The sequence below is a fragment of the Chamaea fasciata genome, unplaced genomic scaffold, assembly GCF_029207755.1.
Source record: "Chamaea fasciata isolate MVZ Bird 193981 ecotype frontalis unplaced genomic scaffold, bChaFas1.0.hap1 SCAF_2, whole genome shotgun sequence".
NCBI classification, from domain to species: domain Eukaryota; kingdom Metazoa; phylum Chordata; class Aves; order Passeriformes; family Sylviidae; genus Chamaea; species Chamaea fasciata.
The window spans coordinates 26783364-26803834 of NW_027094087.1; the positions used below are offsets into that span (position 1 = coordinate 26783364).

A 20471-nucleotide genomic window follows, 5' to 3' on the forward strand; every position below is an offset into this window, starting at 1 on the left:
TGGGCTTGGAGAGTAGAATTTCAAACCAAGACAAGTAAGAAAAGGTAAATCATGAAGCCAAATTCTCAGGCAAAATGCACAAACAAATTCAAAATGTGAGAGAAAGTCTTCTTACCCCATATACCTTCTTGGCTCCTGCCTTTGCAGCAAACATGGAGAGGATTCCCGTGCCACTTCCAACATCGAGGACAATCTTATCTTTAAAAACATGTTTATTGTGATACATTGAGTTTCTATAGGTTAATGTGCGCACTTCATCTTTTAACATTTCCTGTGATGAAAATAAAAGCATTGTGTCACTGTTTGAAATGCTTAAATGAATTCCACACTGCTGCTGAATGCATTCCCTTGCTGTCATTTAAGCATTATTAATACACAACTTGAAGGGTTTCTCAAGTACTTTGGGGTGCAGACAAGAAAGCAACTGTAAAACACCAGCTACTTAGAGCTGAATTATTAAGAAGCAGCATGATGTCCCTTGTATGATTTTATTCAGCTATTACTTCACTGTTACAACCAACAACCAGAATGTAATCTAACCACAGCACTGCTTTGGGAATAGACAAAAGCTGTACAGAAATCCAAACATTCCTTTCCTCCTAAATCATGCACAACCCAGAGCCTTAGTGCAGGGACCTTCTGAGGCTCCTCTTTGAACAGAAAAGAAATTTTTCCGTAAGACATTATGAGACAGCAGGCTTGAAAGTGTTGCCCAATGTGAGGCAGAAGTCCACAGTAGATCATAGAAATTCTGTATTGTAAATGTAAGCTCCTCCCTCACTGCTCTTCTCATTTATCCACTCATTTATCTGATCAATTTCCAGAAGATATTAGTGTATCACTTAGACTACTGTCTCACTAGTTTGAGTTGTCATTGTTAGGTGATGATTTTTGATGCACTGATAGGAGCAGTACGTGCATTTAATTCCATCAACACCTTGCTTTCTCTTATACATCTGTCAGTCAAACTGTAGTAATAGAGAGGACCCAGCTCAAGACCCAGGTGCCATTTTTAAGAGAAGTTTAGACCATTCAACACTTTAGACTTTAGTTTCTGAAATGCTTCAGTTCTGCCTAGAAGGTTTGCTTATAGTATTGCCTAATTTCATAGTTTAAGCAAGTAAGCAAATGAGATTTTCAATTTCAGGATGAAAAAGATCTATTCACTGCCCAGCAGTCTGAGGCAATCATGAATGGGATTGTTACACATCTCAGCTGCTTACTTACCTGTGTTGGCAGGACATCATGTGTGCTCGGTAACTGCAGATGAATAAAAGGCTACTTTTATCATAAAACACGGTTTGGTATCAGGCAAAGAGCACCACTGGAAAGCTGTGAGTACACCCTCATGAAAATTGTTTCCACACATGCTAAGAACAAGGTGACTGGGAGTGTTCAGCATGGATTTGGAGATGCCCGAGCACTTGGTATCTTTCTATGGCAAAATAATGGGCTTTGTGGATGAAGGAAGAAGAATGGATGTTTTTATCTTGATTTTTTGCAAAACTTTCAACATTTTTCCCGTAACATCTTCACCGAAAAAATGAATGAATTATGGACTACATAAATGGTCAGTGCAGTGGGCTGAGAACTGACTGAACTGCTGCTCTGAAAATGCAATGAGCAGCACAAAGTCCATCTGGAGGTCAGTCACTAGAAGTATCTCCCCAGGAGTCAATACTGATGCCTTTTGCCCTGTTTTTTTCAGGTGGATTCCATCTCTTCCTAGCAGACCTCAATCCTCAAAGAGGGTCCCATAGATATAAAACCCAAAAACTTGTCATTGACATCAGCTGCACAAACAATTGTGGACCTGTGGTAACACTTCTCCTCAAGCCCTTTTCTGTGCTGTTAGCATTGAGGCAAAAATCCACCTGGCACACCTTGCTGTTGATCATTGTTAGAGCTGCCCAGTGACACTTGATATGCTCCAGGTCTCACTGGTCCTCATGTAGAAGAGCAGCAGGCTTTAAGGGCTGGTCTAAGGGATGGACAAATGTCAGGAGCCTCTCCACAACGTCCCAGACCCAAATGCTTTGGCAGAAGCTCTTGCCAGCAGATGGGGGCCTCTGTACCCAGCAGGTGAGAGCCTTTGGCAGCTGCCACTTGTCATTTGCTCCCAGTGCTTCTGCCGGGCTCAGAGCATACTGGTTCTGGAGGCTTTTTGGGCAGGTCTTCCTGCCCCTCAGCTGCAATGAAGACACTGAGCCTATTCTGCAGCCAGAGACCTGCAGGTGGATCAAGAGTCTCCCTCCTGTTCCCAGAAGTCACAAGTTTCCAGCCTCCAGCATCAGAGGAGTAACCACTTCCAAACACGTTAAGTACAGACTCTGCCTCTCCTTTCAGTACAATTGGTATTTTAGGCTCTTGTACCATCATGCCCTCAGAGAAGATCCAGTCGGTCTCTTCCTCATGCCCCTGAGGCTTCAAAGACTGCCAGCCTCCTCTAGAAGCTCCTTTACTTGTTGACACACAACCTTTACCAGTGAACACCTCCTTCAGGCAAGGAGGAAACCTCCAACTTCCCAGTATCAGCAAGAAGCTCTCTGCACTGCCTGAGACCTACATAGCTGTACCCTTCCATCAGGAGATCCATTTGATATAAGGTCTCTGGTGTGTCTTCAAAATTTCTCCTAGGTCTTCTTCCCACTCAAGTGTTTCTCTATCTTCTTCCATTCTTGGACTGAACTTCTGAACACTACACTGGCAAGATATTATTGGCTGATAGAAATCTTTTATGTTTACACCCCACAAAAAATTACTAGAGTAATGGAAATAGATATTGTTTGTTATGCTGTTTGTTAGGAGTGCAGTGAGTAATTTCACATTTTTTGCATCCTGCTCTTAAAGATCTCATCCTCTCGCGTCACAAAAATATCAGCAGGGCAAAGTATCAGTGACTTCTTTAGAACTTGTCTACAGTCAACATTTTGACAGTAAATGGTCCATCAAGTATTTCAAATTCTTTCCAGGAGTGCATTTAATGGAAGCCACTGGGCTTAATGTTCCCATCAATGCAGCCTGTGCATTCAAGTAACATGCCAGGAGACAAGAAACTGTTTGGCTTCTCATGTCAGCTGAGTTCTGCTGATGTCTGTGCTCAAACACACAAGAGAACAAAATCCCCAACTTAGCAATAAGGGAGTGCCCGTGGCTGTGGCTGGGCTGGTTTGCAGCCCTCATAATTGCACGGCGCTGATGCACTTGTGAAATCCACCGCTGCACAGACTGCTACAATCGGAATCTAAGTGGGTCAGAGGTTTTGAGTACAAGTCTCTACAGAAGTGGGTGATACCTATGGCACTTAACCAGACTACACAACTGTCTGAGGAAAGGCAGAGGAATATAATCATGGGCAAGTGGGATACAGGTAAGTAAGTAAAAAATAAAAGAAATAATAATAATAATAATAATAATAATAATAATATTGTCAGTTATTTAACAATTGCTGAAGCAAAAATAAAGATTACCTCATGAATTCCAAAGTGAGCATAGGAATCAAAGTAATAATCCCTGGATGTCATCTCTTCTGGATTGATGAGCTTTGCCATCTTGCCTCGGCCTGGGCAGCTTGGTTGCAATGGAACATGTATGACAGATTGAACTGGCTTTGGAACAACAGTAGGCTGTGGAGGCTGGGATGGAATGGTGCAAACCTAGGAGAACATGGAATATTGTTAAGAGGCATCACTAAAAGAAAATATTTCTCTCTATGTCCAGCATAGTGATGTTATTGTTAGTGGTGTTATTGTAACTATCTAGCAGATAACAATCCAAAGACACCTGGTGTATTATAAGTGAAATTTAGGCTGCTTTCTGTTCCTGGATCTTTAACTTATTTGATGTATTGGAAAATTTCCTTAATGGATTTTTCCTTAATGTTTCTCTGCAGATATCTAATTTAGTGCAGAGTAACGGCAAATTATTGGTGTTGGCTGAAGCAGGTTACTGCAAACATTGACACAAAGCAGTAAAGAGCTCCTTTTTCTCCATTAGTGTCCTGTTCTGTCAAACTGCCACAGCTTTGTGAGAGGCAGGTTGCATTAAATAAATAAATAGTTCCCCTGCAAAGAAGAGCTAATATAAAACGGATTCCAGACACAGTGTTGCCAACAAGGGCAGGATTCACAATCGATTCCTACTTATCAGGTAGGGAAGGTACCTGTCTATATTGATGAGCTAGGTCTGAGAAGGCTCACAATATCTGAAAGTGTCTCAGCACGTTCAGAAAGCACTGTAGGGAGCTGTGTGGCATGTGTGGTCACTTAATGTAGTTTCCTGTTGTTGGGAGATGCAGGAGTTATGCATTTCCAACCCACCATGGCCCCCAGCACCTAATTTTTATTGTGTATTGCATCTCCAACACCAACACTCTGACAGACACAGAATTTTCACACCCCCTTGATCCAGATTTGATACCTGTAGCACGTAAGACAGAAGACAGAATGTTTTTCAAATACGAGGTAAAACAGACCCCGGTCTGGCCCATTTGTATATCACCATTTTGAATCCTTAATATTTTAGCAAAATGTTGAAAACTGAGAAAGACTGAGCAATATGCTGCAGCTTTACCTATGCACTAAGCCACCTGCAAATTATGGGTCAGCAGCTTCATATATTAAGGTCAATCCTACTTTAAATATACAATATCCTCTCGTCCTTTTTTTTTTTTTTTTTAAGACTCAATTGTTTCCCAGTGTGGACCAGATTTGCCTGAGCCTCTCCTTGCTACTTGCATTAAGTTCATGCTGTCTTCTATAGCTCGGTACTGTGACGTATCAGTCCCTTGTACTGTCTCTGAATAGCATCAATTAGCCTAGTTCAGTTTGCTTCAATTAAGAAAAAAAAAAAGGGGGGGGGGAAGAAGAAAAAGCCCCCACATTTTCTACCCTTGTTCATTTGAAGATTTATATGTGTCATCTTTCCATGGCGTCTTTGGTCCATCTGTTACAAAAGTAAATACCACTGGTTTATGTTTCTTCAACACTTTTCATCCCCAAAGATACAGAAGTGCTTTATTTATAAGTCTTTTCTATTTCTTACACTTTTTACTTTATCACCTCACCCTGTTCACCTCACCTAGTTCACCTCCCACACAGAATACACTTGCTCCCAATTGGTGTTCGTATTTCCTTCTGATCTAGTTTCAAAAATGTCCATCTGCAATAATTTTTTTTAAGACATTGCTTCATTGCCTGTTCATTGCAAGCATGACTGATAACTCATTCTGTCAAAGTGTTGCTCTTAATATTCAACTCATTCAAATATAATCCTGCTACTTTTAATTACGTACTTGAGGTTATATATTAACTTTTTTCTCCGCTGGCATGCACCCTCTGTAATTTTTGCAGTTACCTTTCTCAGCAGTCCTTTCTGTATTTGTCTACTGGATTACAAAGACTTAAACTGTAGCTGTTTGAAATTCTGTTTTATTATAATATGAAATCTGTAAGGTCTTACACTTTCCTCCTAAATCTTACCCTCTGCATCATCTTACAAGAAAAATGCATGTTTATATAAATTACAAAATAATACAGTCACTGAATTCTGTTCCTGTCTTAGGTAAGAATGTCTCCAGACACACAACAGTGCATTACAGGCAATTGCTCAAAAGATATGTAATGGAGAGAAGTTATACCAGTTTTTGTAAATGAAACCAGGGGGCTTCTAGCATTTCTGTTGCTCCAAACGACAAATTTAAATGTGGTTGGCTGTACAGCAGAGAGCATGTGCTACAAGGAAAGAGGCTGGTCTTGAAGGCAAATCTCCTATATAGATCTTAGACAGTATCAATTCTGCTCCTGGTTGCATGGAAGAGTCTAGACAGGATTATGAGAACTAGGTTATTCTGACTAAAGATACAGAATGAAATTAAACCTAGCAACTTAGGCTAGGAAAGTTGCCTGAATGAATTTCTTTCCTGTAAAAGAATTAACATCGCTGTTTCCTAGTCTGCAACTGAATTCTGCTATGGCCAAGGGGTGACAAGATAGTTTTATTAAGCTACTAAAGCAGTATTGCACCTTTGACTTGCAGTACTTTTCAGATTTATACAAACTACTTGAAGAATTACTGCTCTCAACTGTGCATCTACATCTCTGCCAGGAAGAACATATCCCACCCAGCAAAAGAATTAGAAGCCTATTAGTTCTACTTCTCAGCTGCCTTAGTTTGTAGCCAAGCAGCCTGTAGTAAAAAGTGTTGATGGTGGTTGAGTGACAACATTCGGCTATGTGCTGTGGGTACCACAGCCTCATGCAGCAGGGGCAGTAGAAAACTGAATAGGGGTGGTGATCTCAGCCAGCAGCACTCTGTCACAGGAACCTTAAACCAGCTGCTTCATTTCTGTTCTAGGCATACTAACACAACGCAGACCTTCTGGATTCAAATGGTGTAAATTTTGCAGCATCTGTAATACCTCCTGCTGAAATTTCTGCATGTAGCACTGTAATTCTGGAATTCCAAAACAAAATTGTAAGAATAATTTTGTGAGTGGGACCCAGGAAATCCCTCTATCAATACCTTGCCATAGACTCTATAAAAAATTTCACTTGAGAGCAACTTATACCCTATGACAACAAATATCTGGGGAAGATATAAACAGAGGGGACAACTACAGAAAAAAGAATTACAATGAAAGCTATTATTTGTATCAGAAACAACAAAGTCTTCAGGTGTACAGCTCTGAGACTGCAAACTAGAAACAACTATGCTTTTAGGGATATGGTATAATTGCATAAAGTGAAAACATGCTTTTAAGACAAAAGCTATCAAGGAAAGTCAACTTCCTGCATTCTTTCCAGAACTGAAAAGAACCCTTGATGATTTGCAAGCTTAGCATATATATATAGCCTACATGAGGAACAACTCATCTTTTGAATAACACCTGAAAAGGCAGAGCATCTGGGCTGGGGGCAAACCTCACATCAATTTAAAGAATCTAAAAAACTCTCTCTGCAGAACCCATGTATGGATTCTGGCCAGCTGCACACAATTCCAGAACACTGGCTTGCTGCTAATGCAGATGAAGTCTGAAAGAATGGAAGCAGCTGCTCCAGAATTCATTCTTTACTGTGCTAAACATGCATCCCTCTATTTTTCCATCTCTCATTTGGTACTGAAGGTGGAGGTGGGGGGTCTGAAGGATCTGAGAAGCAGTCCATCACTGCTTTGCAATTGAAGTCCTACTTTTGTGTACCATTTCAACATTTAAATCACATTAAATTAGGGAACTGTTTTCCTACTTTTAAAAATCAAATAAAATTAATTTCCTCTTTCTTTGTGGACAGGCTTGGTACACTGCAGGTGATCAAAAGTACTAGCACACGACTGGTGTCCTTAAAAGCTTTGAATTCTCACAAAAGACAAGATTCGTAAATCTCATTCTTTCTCAAAATCCCACAACTCAACATCCTGATGTAGGTTTCTAGAACATATATAGACACTTCAGTGACACCTCTGTGTGACTTTGAGATACATAGAGTTGCTCATGTGTATCAATGGGTACTGTTGAAGTTCTTTGAAAACTGAACCTAATCCAACATAGACCGACAAGACTGTCTGGGTATGCAACTCCCAAAATACAAAAGAGAACTGGGTATTCAAAAATTATGAGATATTTTTGAAAATTTGAGCCTTTTAGATATATCCATCTGTCTACAGAGAGACAAGATGGTGAAATATGCACAATTCATTTTTTAGGAGGTTTGTGACAAAAGCTGTGGTGTGTAGAGTAAAAATAAACTTGAATTTCAATTCTCCTTTCTTGATATTACTATGGAGACACCAGGCTGGAGGTTAAAATTCCAATTCTTGCAAAACTGTTGTTCAAGCTGCAGTGTTTTATTCTTGACAAATTCTTAGATATTTATGGCATTTTTATGACACTGAAGTAGTTAACTGTACCTTCTGCTGGGAAGTGCTCAACTTTTCCTTAAGAAACTAATTAAGAATGGAATTACAGTTTTAAATTATTCAATTTCAGCATCATCTTCCTTTTAAACAAGAGGTTTCATCCTATCTAAATGTCAGTTTTACTTATTTTTTGAGCCAGATAGCTTTCTATGCCAGAACTACCACAATAGAATGTTCCTAACACCATTTTCATTGGTCTGAATTTAATAATGAAGACCTCTAGAGTGCAAGAGATTATCAACTGATATGCAATCACCATAGCAATTCCAACAATACAGCTTCCTCTTGCTGCACATTTAAAAGCAGAGCCAAATATAAGAGGTATTTGCTATCCTCCTGCCAAAAATTAGTCTTCAACAAAAACTTCTTGGCAGTCATCCTGCAGCTTAAAAACTCCTTTGACTGCTTTATCTTGTATTATTTTGAAGTCTTTGTCCAAGGCTTATCTTAAGTGGTCTTTGGATAGGGCAAAGAATCTAATCCATTATCAGAGAAGTTTTAACCTGATTTTCTGAGGAAATGAAGCTCCTTCAGTATCTTGCCTATGCCTCCCATTAATAACTTCTGAGCTTCTCCAAGCCAGCCTGATTTGAGAGAAGTGTGGAAATATCAGACACAATTATATTTTGGTACAGTTCCTGAAAACCAGAAATTAGGTGAAAGGATAAGTGATTTGATGATCCACTAAAATTAAAGCAGGTAGATTTCAGTTGTCATGCTTTCTACCTGCTCTAGGTTTATTAAGTCACATGGCTGGTGTTACATGAGCAATGTGTAGCCTCCTGATGTGATGATCAGTAACGAAGGTGTACAAAGGAGACCAGGTATTGCTCAGAACTAAATTAAGAGCTGGGGGCATAAAGAGCACATACTTGCAGGAAACCAGGCTTTGTTTTCTTCTCTACACATGGGAAAACCTTTCCATGCTAAGGATGGGAATTTCACAAGGAATGCAAAATAGCAGGAAAACAAGGAGTTCCAACATTCAACTGCAGACAAATGTAGCTGTTTTGGAACAAGGATATGTAGATATAGATACAGATATATAGGTATAGATACATGTGCCTGTATTAGGAGGTACATACTATATATATATATATGTATATATATGTATGTATATGTATATGTATATGTATATGTATATGTATATGTATATGTATATGTATGTGTATGTGTATGTGTGTGTATATATATATGTATACATACATATATATGCATGCCTGTATTACATGCTTTCAGGAACTAGGACCTTTGAAGACCAGTAAAGAACATTTACACAGTGGAAGCTCTATGTTTTCTAAAAACCAGTATGAAATTGCCAATTCTTCAGCAGCTACTTTCTGCTTGATGAAAATCAGGCTCAGTCTGTTTTAAGTTGCACATAACTACGAGTTCAATGCAAATGCAAATCTATCTAAACTCTAAAACTGAATCTAGTCAGATAGACTCTGTAAGAAAACTGGGAGAGAGAACTGATTCTTAAAATTGCTTGCTTTGAGGCTACCCCTTGTTCAGCCACTTCAAAGTGAGGCGCTGCCCTGAACTTTCTCCATGGATTGTTTGAAATGCCAGATCAGCCTGTCACAGACAAACCTGTTCATTTGTTATCAGCAGGAAATTCACCGTCCTTTATACAGAAAAGCATAGCTTAGAGTGTATTACAACTGTGACATAATATCCCTAAGTAATAGTGATAGGAAAAATATTGTGGAAATACTGATGCTTTAGAACAAGGCCTCTTTCCAGAACAATTGAGGCTGATCAGTTATACAAGGAACTAAATTAATACCTTAGATGTCCAAATCCTCAAAAAGTCAAAGGAAAAGATGCAAGCTGGTGATCAGTATGATAAAGGTGTGGTCAGCATACTTAGGCTGCAGCAGAAATAACACCAAGTAGAAAAAGGAATGTAAAGATCACAATGTTTGCAAAGTTGTTACTTATTGTGCAGAAGCTAAAATGAAATTTAGATATATAAGTGCAAGATAGGTGCCATGATACCTTTATGGATCTGACCCAGGGTACTTCATACTGTCAAGATTTTTAATGGGGACTGTCTGTTGAGTAACAGCCAGAATTTTCTAGTAACAGGTCACAAAATAGGCACTCCAATTTCCAGTTCCCAATATTCCTGGGTATGCAGGATTAACTCTTCTCCCTAATAGAAGTTAAGCACTAAAATGCTTACAGGGTCTGTGGGGTCTCCAACTGTGTAGATTGCAAAACTCAGCTGGAGAATATCTCTTACCAGCCTTTAAAGCTATCTTTTATCTGAGCAGGGTGCTGGACTAGATGGCCTCCAGAGGTCCATTCCACACACATTATTCTATGATATTAAGACATAGTTGTATTTGCACTGTGCAGGTGATACAGGTGGTAAAGTTTATAAACCTGAGTCTAGTGCAAATTATGAGGTAGGTTACTAAGTTTTGGTCGATAGATTTGTACACACAATAAGAAGACAACCTGCTTTCATAAGATTAAAGAATGCACACTATAAGAAGACGAGGACATGTCACTCAGGAATTAAAACCTTCTAAAAGCTACATGTAACAGAACAGAACTGAGACTACAGGAAATGAAAAAAATTAAGGACAGGAATGATACTAAGTATTTTAATTATTTATAAATGTGTGAGCAGCTCTAGACCATTCTGTGTGTCAGTACATGTAATTAAAATGCTCTTCATCCAATCTGCTCTCATGACTGCTTAGTGCATGGTGCCATTGGGAAAAAAATTGCCACAAGTTACAGATGTCGACATTTAACTGAATTTGTGTTACTTTTCATAAAGATGGAGATTTTGCAATGCATGTAAAGCAGAATGTCCCATGCAGGGCATAAAAAATCCTAGTTCAGCACAGAACAAAAGGAAAATATGAGGGAAATGTATTAGCTGAAATTTATTCTTTGCAAAGCACCTTGTGGAAGGATAGCAAAGCATTATTTTAAAAGTGCTGAGAGGCATCTTTCTTTAGGAGAAGGTTGTATTTTGATTATCTTTGGCATTTGGTAGATCTAATGCCTATTATTATTTTACATTTATTATCATAGCAACGCGTTCTTTGTTCGCAAGATCCCTGCTACAAAGAACAGCTGGAGAAATGCCTTGTGTTTTCACCTGTACTGTGCGGTGTTGAGCAGATGGTCTGTCAGTAGACACTGTTGCCCATCTGTTTGTTTGGAGCCCCTTGAGCCTCATTAGGAGTGAGGTAAGTTGCCCAGTGAGGAGGTTCTCAAGCACTGGATGAGGTCTCAAACCCACTTCTATCACAGCCAGGGTTTCACAGCTTCAGCTCAGCGGGGGACTGTGTTTTAGAAGATTTGTCCTCTGGTGGATAATACCAAAAGTGAACTACAGTTGGCAGATGGCTAAATTAATTCTTCTTTTCACAGGGTAGAGACTAATCTAACTGCTATCAATAATCTGGAAACGGATCTCCATGTATAACCATGCTGTTCCCTCTACATACGCAGCATATGGATTTGTTGCAGTTTAATGGTCTCTGCCATGTATGTCAAGAATCTGAAAGCCGAAGAATTAAATAAAGGAGAACTATAGATAAATAAAGAAAGCTGTGATGATCTGTGGCTAGATCTCCTGCAGTTTTCTTTCCATTTTTCGCCGCAATCAGGAATAGAAGAGGTGGATACATTCAAGCATACTGGTTATTTTGACACAAGATTGGTACCTAGAAGTAAATATGGCAGGCTGAGAAACACAGGCTAGGCCACCAGGGCTAGCTGCTTCTGAGAGACATTCCAGACTTCTCAGTGTTTTCCTGACTCAGTCCCATATATCAGAGCTCCTGGGAAGAGCATGCTTTCTAACAGAGCTCTTCTGAGTATAGTGCCTTGCTAAAATTATGAGCTTTTTGGTTAATTTGTGCTACAGCAGCCTTTCTCCTGTTTCAGAATCCAGTCTGAAAAGTTTGCTCTGGTTTGTGGACCACAGACCAGCACATCATCAGCTTCAGAAAGCCAGTGTCTCTTGCAGGTTGAAGCTTCTGGACTTACACAGATTTACAGCTATGTCTGACATGGTAACACTGCAAGTCCCGGCTTTCTGTGGGAGCATCCTCACCTTTTTCAAGGATTCACAAAAGGCAAATAAAACCAAAAGATGAAAAAAAAAAAATCCTCCCTACTTCCCTGTCATTTTAAGTCTCTCTCTGACTAAAGAAGATGAGAATTTCATTTAACCTAATTTCATTCTTTATTCACTTGGCAGTGAAAAACAGGAAGGTGCCTTAATGTGTGGACTCCAGCCTATCAATGTTGACTGTGTGAAATTCCAATATCATGACAGGAATTTAAAATTTAGAACTGAGATAAGCTGTGAGAGTTATAACTGTTATTGACAACCATATGTTGCATAACTGGTATCACTTCTATCAAAATTTGAAGAGCACCTAACACCTAAAATAGCCAGTAAAGGCCAGGGAGCACTTAAATTGACTGATTGCCTTGGAATACTTTTCCGCTTACATTCAGTTATCCAGAAGAAACAACCAGTAGGTATAAACTATGTTGTATGTTCTGCTGCAACACGTTTTCCTTCTGAGATGTCTGGGTTTTGGGAGTTTTGACAGATCTCTTGCCTTTAAAGTTCTACATCCAAAACTACCTAGAACAAAAAAAAATCAAGATGCACAGATATAAGAAGAGGAAACAGCCTGTTGTTCTGACAGAGCTATTAGAGGCGTATTTTTTGTGGTTGTTCAGAGGGAAGGTTTGAGGTATGACTACTGCCTGTCTACTGTTGAAACTGGAAAGAGGAAAAGATGATAACAGTATTTTCCATTTGAATTAGGCTACAGCCTCTGGGAAATAAAGAGCTTTTCCAAGTTTAATGTCATTTTATTTCTGATTTGCCTTTCAGGGAGTTACAGAAAGAAGTATCTCTGCATTAATAAAATGCATCAGGTCTTCCAGATGATTTCAAGATATCTGTTCCAAACTAAAAGAATCTAAAAATAAACCATATCAATTTAATTTCTGGGCATTCATCGCAGAGTCACCTCTATATTTGGTAGTGATAATTGCTAATGTTATATGCTTACTAATTGCACTGATACCGATATTTGAAGTCCCACCTGGCCTGACTGGGCAAGCAGCTCCATGCCATCCACAAGTAGCACACAGCTATGGGGTGCTGTTCAGGGACTGAACTCCCCCTAACCTTTTTCATGTTTGGCATGGCAGAGTGAGAAGGCTGCAAAAGCGTCATATTGCTCGAACAGCACTGGCTTTATACTGCAGTTGTGAAGTCTTCCCCTTCCCCTTGCATTCTGCAATACAAGTAGCCAAGCTGCACTAGTCTTGCCTTGTTTTTTCAGACAGGATGTGAACACACTCAGTTTTATGTATGGCTGAGAGGAGTTGCCAGGACCTGGGTATCCAGCACCCGTTCTAGGGTGGCTGGGTAGTGTGAGTGAGTAGCTGGAACAAGAGTAAGTGGCTCTTCTTTTGTGCACATGAACAAAGTTCAAGGTTGCTGGTGAGTCATGTTCCCTGCTGCTTGGGTAGATTTGGCACTATGCAATCATACAGAATGAAGAAATCATTCCATGCTATGTTTCCCTGGGAGTAGCTCAAAGACTGTATCGTTATTTAGCAAGTCACGACTCAGCTCCCTTTCCTCCTGCAATGTGGGGCTCAGCACACAAGCAGCCAGTTTTCTAGGGCTGCCTTTTCACTGGCTTGGACTAGCTGGAAGGAGGATCTCGGTTTCTCATTTCTCTGTCCTTCCTTCTGCACGCAACAGAGAGGACTCATTGGTGTTGCCTGAATACTTCTTTTTTACAGTATAACTCACAGTGTAAATTGATTAAAAGCATTTTAATCGCACTTCTCTACGGAGCTCAACATTCAGTGTGCAAGGCTCTGTAGAAAAAGTCTCCAAAATATGTGCTGGGTCACCCAGGTAAGCTGATGTAACTCCACATGAATTCTGAATTACAGACAATTTATCATCATGGCTATGAAACCATGAATGGTGCATGAGGATCTATAGACAGAGCATTAGGGACCTGTTAACAGATGGTAATTAGTTCTATTTTAAGGATGGCTAGGCAAGTCAGCTCTTTTTGTGACAAGAAAAAAAAATAAGGACAAGGTCATCTTCTGAGGCATGAAACCCTAGCAGTTGTTTTCACTTTGTGATCAGCTATAACCCAGGGACGACACGCTCCTCTTATCTGGAAGCAGTACACAGAAATGTAAATGTGACTGAAGGTTTTTATTGATTTTCAAGTGAAGAGAGATATTCATGTGCCAGATTACTTTAAAACGCCTCGCATCACAAGGCGCAGCTTGTTGTAGAAATAGCAACAGAACTTATAGAAGCCTGAACTGAAAATATCAAAGTTGAATGCAGTGAAGAAGAAGAGTTTGTTGCAGATCATTGCATAAAGAGTTATGAAGATACAAAGCCAGAGAAGTGTGAATTTTCCATTGTGATTTTCTTATTGGTTTTTACTATGATTGCTGCTGCATAAGTGCCTCCTTTGCTGAACAGGCAAGGCAATAGAAATGAATGGAAAGGAAGCAAAAAGGATGTGGTACTTTCAAGCTACTTTACATCACCCTGGCAAGTGCACGAAAACCTTCAGAGGAGAGGTCAGGGGGAGTTAGAGCCTCCAATTATCAATGCCCACAGTACCTTTCTTTTGGAAAAGTACCTATATCACTGACTGGCCTCTTTCTCTCCCCAGCATCATCTCAACTGACTCTCTAGTGACAAAGAACAAGAACCAGAAAGTGCTAATCAACTATAAACCTAGTTATTTTTAGGCCTTTTCTCAGTATCAGGCAGTAAGCTGAACTTCACATGAAAAAGTAGAGCTCCACTATTTTTAGAGTCTAATTATTAACAAAAATATCCAGAGTATTCTATCTGTACAAATTATTTTCTTAAATTAGCAGAAAATTTAATGGAAGACCTCCTCTGCTTAGCAAATTTCTAAGGCACTGATCTCTGAAAGTCACTTTGCAGCTGATATACCAGTCTTTTCTTCCCCTCTCACTGAGTTTCAGCTGTTTCACAACAGCTCTATAGGAAGTTTTTCAGGAAGACATCATATTCTGCAGGCTTTGCTGAGCCTTAGTATGCAGGAGGAAAAATATCCAAGTGACCATCTACTCCATGTCCTAGACAAGCTTCTGATCTGCACTCAGTGTAGTTTCAGATGTACTTCAGCTGTAGAGGAGGTCTCTGCCTAAGAAGAGTCCAGGTTTATTATTTCTTACCCTCTGCAGGACAAACGAGGGCAGAAAAAAGAACAAGACTGAGAAATGGCAGTTCCTAAGCTGAAGTGCCAGAGAATATCAGCACAGTGACTTACAGTTCAGTGCTGCTGCACACCTATCAACAAAAGGGCACCAACATTGAATAGAAGTCCCACATTTGGCACTTCCATTTGTCAACTGGCAAAAAATAACATTTCCCTGCACAGAGCAATGACATCCTGACACCTCTTCTGGAGCTGTACCTCACTGGATATTAAATGTTACAGCACAGACTTTCTCTCCATCACCTGGCAGTTTTTTTGTCCTCTGTGTTGGTCTTAAGTCCATCTCACTGTGTGACCCTGAAGGAATCAGCCATTTCTTAGTGTGCGTTATCAGAATTTTGCACCATTTTGTGACAGATGAAACCCCCAGAGGTGGAACGTGGCTCTCTGAATCAACACTTACAATGGAAGATGGCTCACTGAAGATGGGCAAGGATGCAGTGCCGGTGAAACCCAGGGAATAATGCAGCTGCTCACAGCAGTTGCAAAGAAGTTGATTTTAAGTGAATCAACTGATAGTTTAAATGTTTCTCTCTGAGTTCAGTAGAAGAACATGAACACCTCCCTGAGATAACCAGACTTGCAAAGGAGACTGTGCTTACATGACGCAACATAAAGTATAAAAGTTGAAAAACTAACAGAATAATTTCAGTGAGAGCAATGGGGTTGAGTTGCCTCCAACTCACATTATCCTCCCCAGTGACTGGGGACACCCAGTGTCATGACCATGGACGTATTACAAAAACACATTTGTATTATGATTTAACTGCAATTGAAGTTCTTATCTTTTTCTAAGTGAAACTTTTGTTTATATTCCATTTTCAGTGTATTTTGAACCCCTCTGCTAAATGAGAAATCTCATGTAATGTCAACGGTCTTCAAAAGAGACATTAATAAGACATTTGATACTTAATGTTACATCTTCCATGCAGGAATTTCTAGAAGAAAGTGATCAAAGCATATTGTACTCTGATGCCTCTTTAAGTAAGCAATTACTATTTTTGTTTGTAGTTATTAGAATACAACTCTTGTGATGACATTCAAAACTTTATTTTTTATATCAGATGTAAAGGTTCCAACTGTAGTTAAATCACTGGGGAGAAAACTGGCAGAAAGCCATTTTAGCTTGAGCTCAGGATCCCCAGCTGCTAAAACTAAGTTGGTAGCTTTTTAGCCTCACAAACATGGTTAAGTCCATGAAAGGTGGAAAATTCTGACTCTCTCTGTTCTCTCTTGGGCACTTGAAGTTTGAGAAGACAGTTCCCCTTCGGAGTGCATCTTCTCTTCTCCCTCCAGGAGTGAGAATGTAGGAATATTATACCGACTGGTTTCAGGTTAGTTAAAGTACTACGAACAACCTACCCTGAGCCACCTCCATTGCTATTCAACACAGGGCTTTTGCTGCCATAATGTTCTTTCCCCTTCTTGTTTCTGCCATTTTCATAAGGGATTGGCAGCACTTTCCCTTTGTGCCTCAGCACTTCTCTTGATGCTGATTCATAAGGCAGCATATGTTATTTTGAGATGAGAGTGGGTACGCGCTTGGCTGAGACAGAATGGAAATCCTTGCCTGACTTATGGACACAAAGCACAATCTTTGTCTACAAAACACAACCTGTGATTGTCCTGACAGTTGTCAGTGCCTCTTTTGCAACAAGCAAATGTTGTTTGCGTGACACGGTGTCAGCTGGAGTTGAGTCCTTCCTGCATGTCTCAGGCGTGCAAGGACAGTCTGCATCCTGCTCCCCCACTTCTGTAGTGGCCACATGCCCTTTCATGTTTTTCTGTTGACTATCCTTCCTGGGTTCTGATTGTTTCTGGTTGTGTGAAAAGATCTGGCTCTGCCAGCCAAGAGCATCCACAGGAGGAGCTCGGTAACGATTCGTCCTTGTGCATGGATGAGTGGTTCATCCCTCCCTTCACTTAGACAGTAATGGAGAACCAATACAAATGATTGGTGTAGAATCACTACAGACTGGAGAAGTGGCTCCTCTAAGGAAAGCTGTAGAGTAAAAAGGAGATTACTCGCAACAACAAGAGCAAAAAATGTAACTGACAGTAATAAGATCTGTATAGCTGGGCTTCTGTTCAAATTAGTCTTCCGTTGATGCTGTGTAAATAGCTTGATCAGTGTGAAGACTGATGTTTTATGATTAAAGTGCTTCTGATCCTTGAATTTCACTGATTCATGTGACTTTTCTCAACCTGATAAGCTCAGAGAGTGGATCTCAGCCTTAGAAAGGTTTTTACCATTCACAGTTGTGAAGAAACCTTGAAAAGACTGAGAAAAAGTTTCTGGGTACAGAAAGGCCTATAAAAGTAACACACTGACGCAGATTCAATGTCTTTTTTTAGCCAGTCTTATCACCTTTCCACATATAAGGTTGGCATTATTGTTCTTTAGCCACAGTATGGGCACAGCAGGATGTACAGCAATGCAAAATTCTTTGTTGCACCAACCCTATCTGTGTTCCGATGGCAGAACAGACCTTCACATTTTCCTGCCTTTTGATATGCTGTTGTACTGCCCTAAAACCCCCAAAAATTAAAACAAACAAACAAAAAAACCCAAAAAAGGCAAAAAAAAAAAAAAAAGCAGCTGTGAATTGCTTAAGACAACTTGGAGTTATAGGGTAAGACTGAAAGTTTCAGTTGCTAGTTATTTGAACATCAACATGATCTCAGAAATAGAAAGAAAAAGAACAGAGAAATAACAGAAGTAAAAATAGTGTTTCAATTCAAGGTGATTCAAGGTTTATTGACAAAGAGTGCCTTTTTTTTTCTTTTTTGAACATATCAAGCTTCATGGGATCCTGTTGCTTTAAATATTTCTTCTTTTCATGGAATGATTGGCAGCTGAGTGGGATAGAGGAGAAGAAGCATCAGCTCTCACTTCTGAACTGGCTGCACATTCAGAATTAATGGGGAGGGAGAGCTTTCTGACATGGAGAAGATTTTGAAAATGTAAAAAACACAGACAAAAACCAGGATTTTTCACAGACATATAAATCAGGGGAGTATGCTCCCAGTACTGACATACAAATCAAAAACCACTGTGTTTGGTCTGCTAATATAACTGAAGTTTGGCCACCAAACCACCCTAGGCTCTGTCTAGGAACAATAGAAATAAAAGGTTTCTTTAAAGTATGGTTTGAGATGGGCAGAATTGCCATTCAGAGGTGTTTGTCTCTGCTGCTTAGACAGGACAAGCAGGCCAGCAGCTCAGATACCTTATTAAAGCATTTGAGCTTATGTGAGCAGATTCCAGATTCTAGCTGATCCAGTCAAAGTAAAATAATAACTACAGAAAATTATAAAGATTTATGGATTCAATGATAGAGAATATTAGGACTCTAACCAATGAGTTGTGCATATTTCTTAAAATACCATAGAAAACAAATAACTGTCATCAAGATCCCCTAAAAAAGACGCAAAAATATTTGGGGTGGGTTTTTTTTGTTTTGGTTTGAGTTTTTTTGGTAGGATTTGTTCTGAGCCACTCAGTCCCTGGAGGTAAAACCATTCTGCACCACATAAAAACCCCAGTTCTTATTTTTCTTCTTTTACTGACAACAAAATAATTTTCAGCAGAACTCTGAAGCATGTTGCTAGTCAGAGGAATGCAAAGTTCTGCCACCAGCAGCAAGACACACAAATTGTTTCCCTCAAACAACAATGTTTCTTTTGTAGACCATACCATGGGGAAGATCTAAATTGTTAAAAGATGAAGGAAGAACAATGGAAACAGACAACAGCATCTCCCCTAACTCCTTAAGAAATTCCCAAATAAATAATATTATTTTTATTTAACTTAGGAATACACACTAAAACCAGATGATTAGGAAGGATTTTGAATTTAAATTGATGTCAGAGATAGCAAAGTCATATCCAGCAGTCAAAAAATTAAAACCAATGCAAAGTGAAAATGCTAAATATAGAATAGTTGCCTAGCACATTAAGTTAATTGACTTGACTTCCTTTGTTCTGTACAGTCTGTACAATCCAGTGGCTTTAATAAATCACTGGTCCTTTCTATTTTATTGGGACCTCAGTTCATCAGGTGTAAAAAACACCATAGTGAATAGAGATGTGAACATACTCAGCATTTCACAGGATTGAATGTTTGAGAAAAAACAGAGACTGTGATTCTTTGTTATAGATTCCTAAATTTGCCAGATTTTAAAATATCAGCAAAGAAGACCAATGTGACGTGTGCAATAGGTATATAAGCCACTTAGATTCCCAATTTTATTTATATGTTGTGTTTGAATATCACAGAACCACAGAGCAGCTGAGGTTGGAAGGGACCTCTGGAGGTCATCTGGTGCAACCCCTATATTCAATCCGTACCACCTCAGGCCAGAGGTCTATGTGTATCCAGATGGCTTTTGATTATCTCCAAGGAGAGAGATTCCACGATCAACCTGGGCAATCTGCGCCAGGGCTCACTCAGCCTTGCAGTAAAACAATATTTCCTGGTTCTCAGATGGAACCTCCTGCATTTTAGTTTGTGCCCATTGCTTCTGATCCTGTCATGGGGCACAGCTGGCAGTGGGAGACCCTGTGGGGCAGGTAAGGGAGCCCAGGATCCAGGTGGGCATCTCTATGTGCTATGAGGTGTGAGGGTGTTACAGCATTTAAGAAAACAAGACCAACTATATTTAATTGCTTCAAAGGTGTGAATGCTTGGAAGTGATTTAAACTTAGAGACATATATCTAAATGCCCCCTTCCTGCATTGGGAGCCTGTATTACTAACAGCTCAGAAGTTAGTTGAATTTAAACTTACTTCAGCTCAGCTAGTACTACATCTAAAATATGAGGTTGGTTTTGAACGTGAAATCTTCCTGTGATTCTCCACATCTAAACTGAATTTTGTCTCAACACCCATACAGAGGAACAGTGAATACAAAGGATGCAAAGAAATATAAAGCTAGGACTTTTCCATGAAACTGCCTTTTAAAACCTGATATTTCTCTACCAACATATAAATGTATTTGAATACGTAAATATATACAAACATTTGATGTGGTTTAAGATTTTAACCAGGATTTTATAATTTTACAGTGTTTGAGCCCACATAGGCATAGTTGTGTCTCCTCTGACACAGTTTTAATAAGATTAACATGAGTGCACAAAGAAATGAAATGGCACCACATCCAGTTTGAATTTTATGTAAATGTAAAACATTGTGTGTATGTGTATACACATGTATACCTGCTAAAGAATTTTGTAAGCAAGTATATTAATGTGCCTTTAAGGA

General features: G+C 39.5%; 1 protein-coding gene across 3 annotated transcripts in view; it reads right to left on the reverse strand.

Moving 5' to 3' along the window:
• PRMT8 (protein arginine methyltransferase 8) overlaps positions 1 to 20471 on the reverse strand; it is a 57972-nt gene that overhangs the window by 22417 nt on the left and 15084 nt on the right. For all 3 annotated transcript variants that reach the window (XM_066175365.1, XM_066175364.1, XM_066175363.1), the window contains exons 3-4: positions 3471 to 3656; positions 116 to 271 (exon numbers count right to left, since the gene is read on the reverse strand). In XM_066175365.1, coding sequence (XP_066031462.1) covers positions 116 to 271; positions 3471 to 3656 — 342 coding nt within the window. The remainder of the gene's footprint in view (positions 1 to 115; positions 272 to 3470; positions 3657 to 20471) is intronic.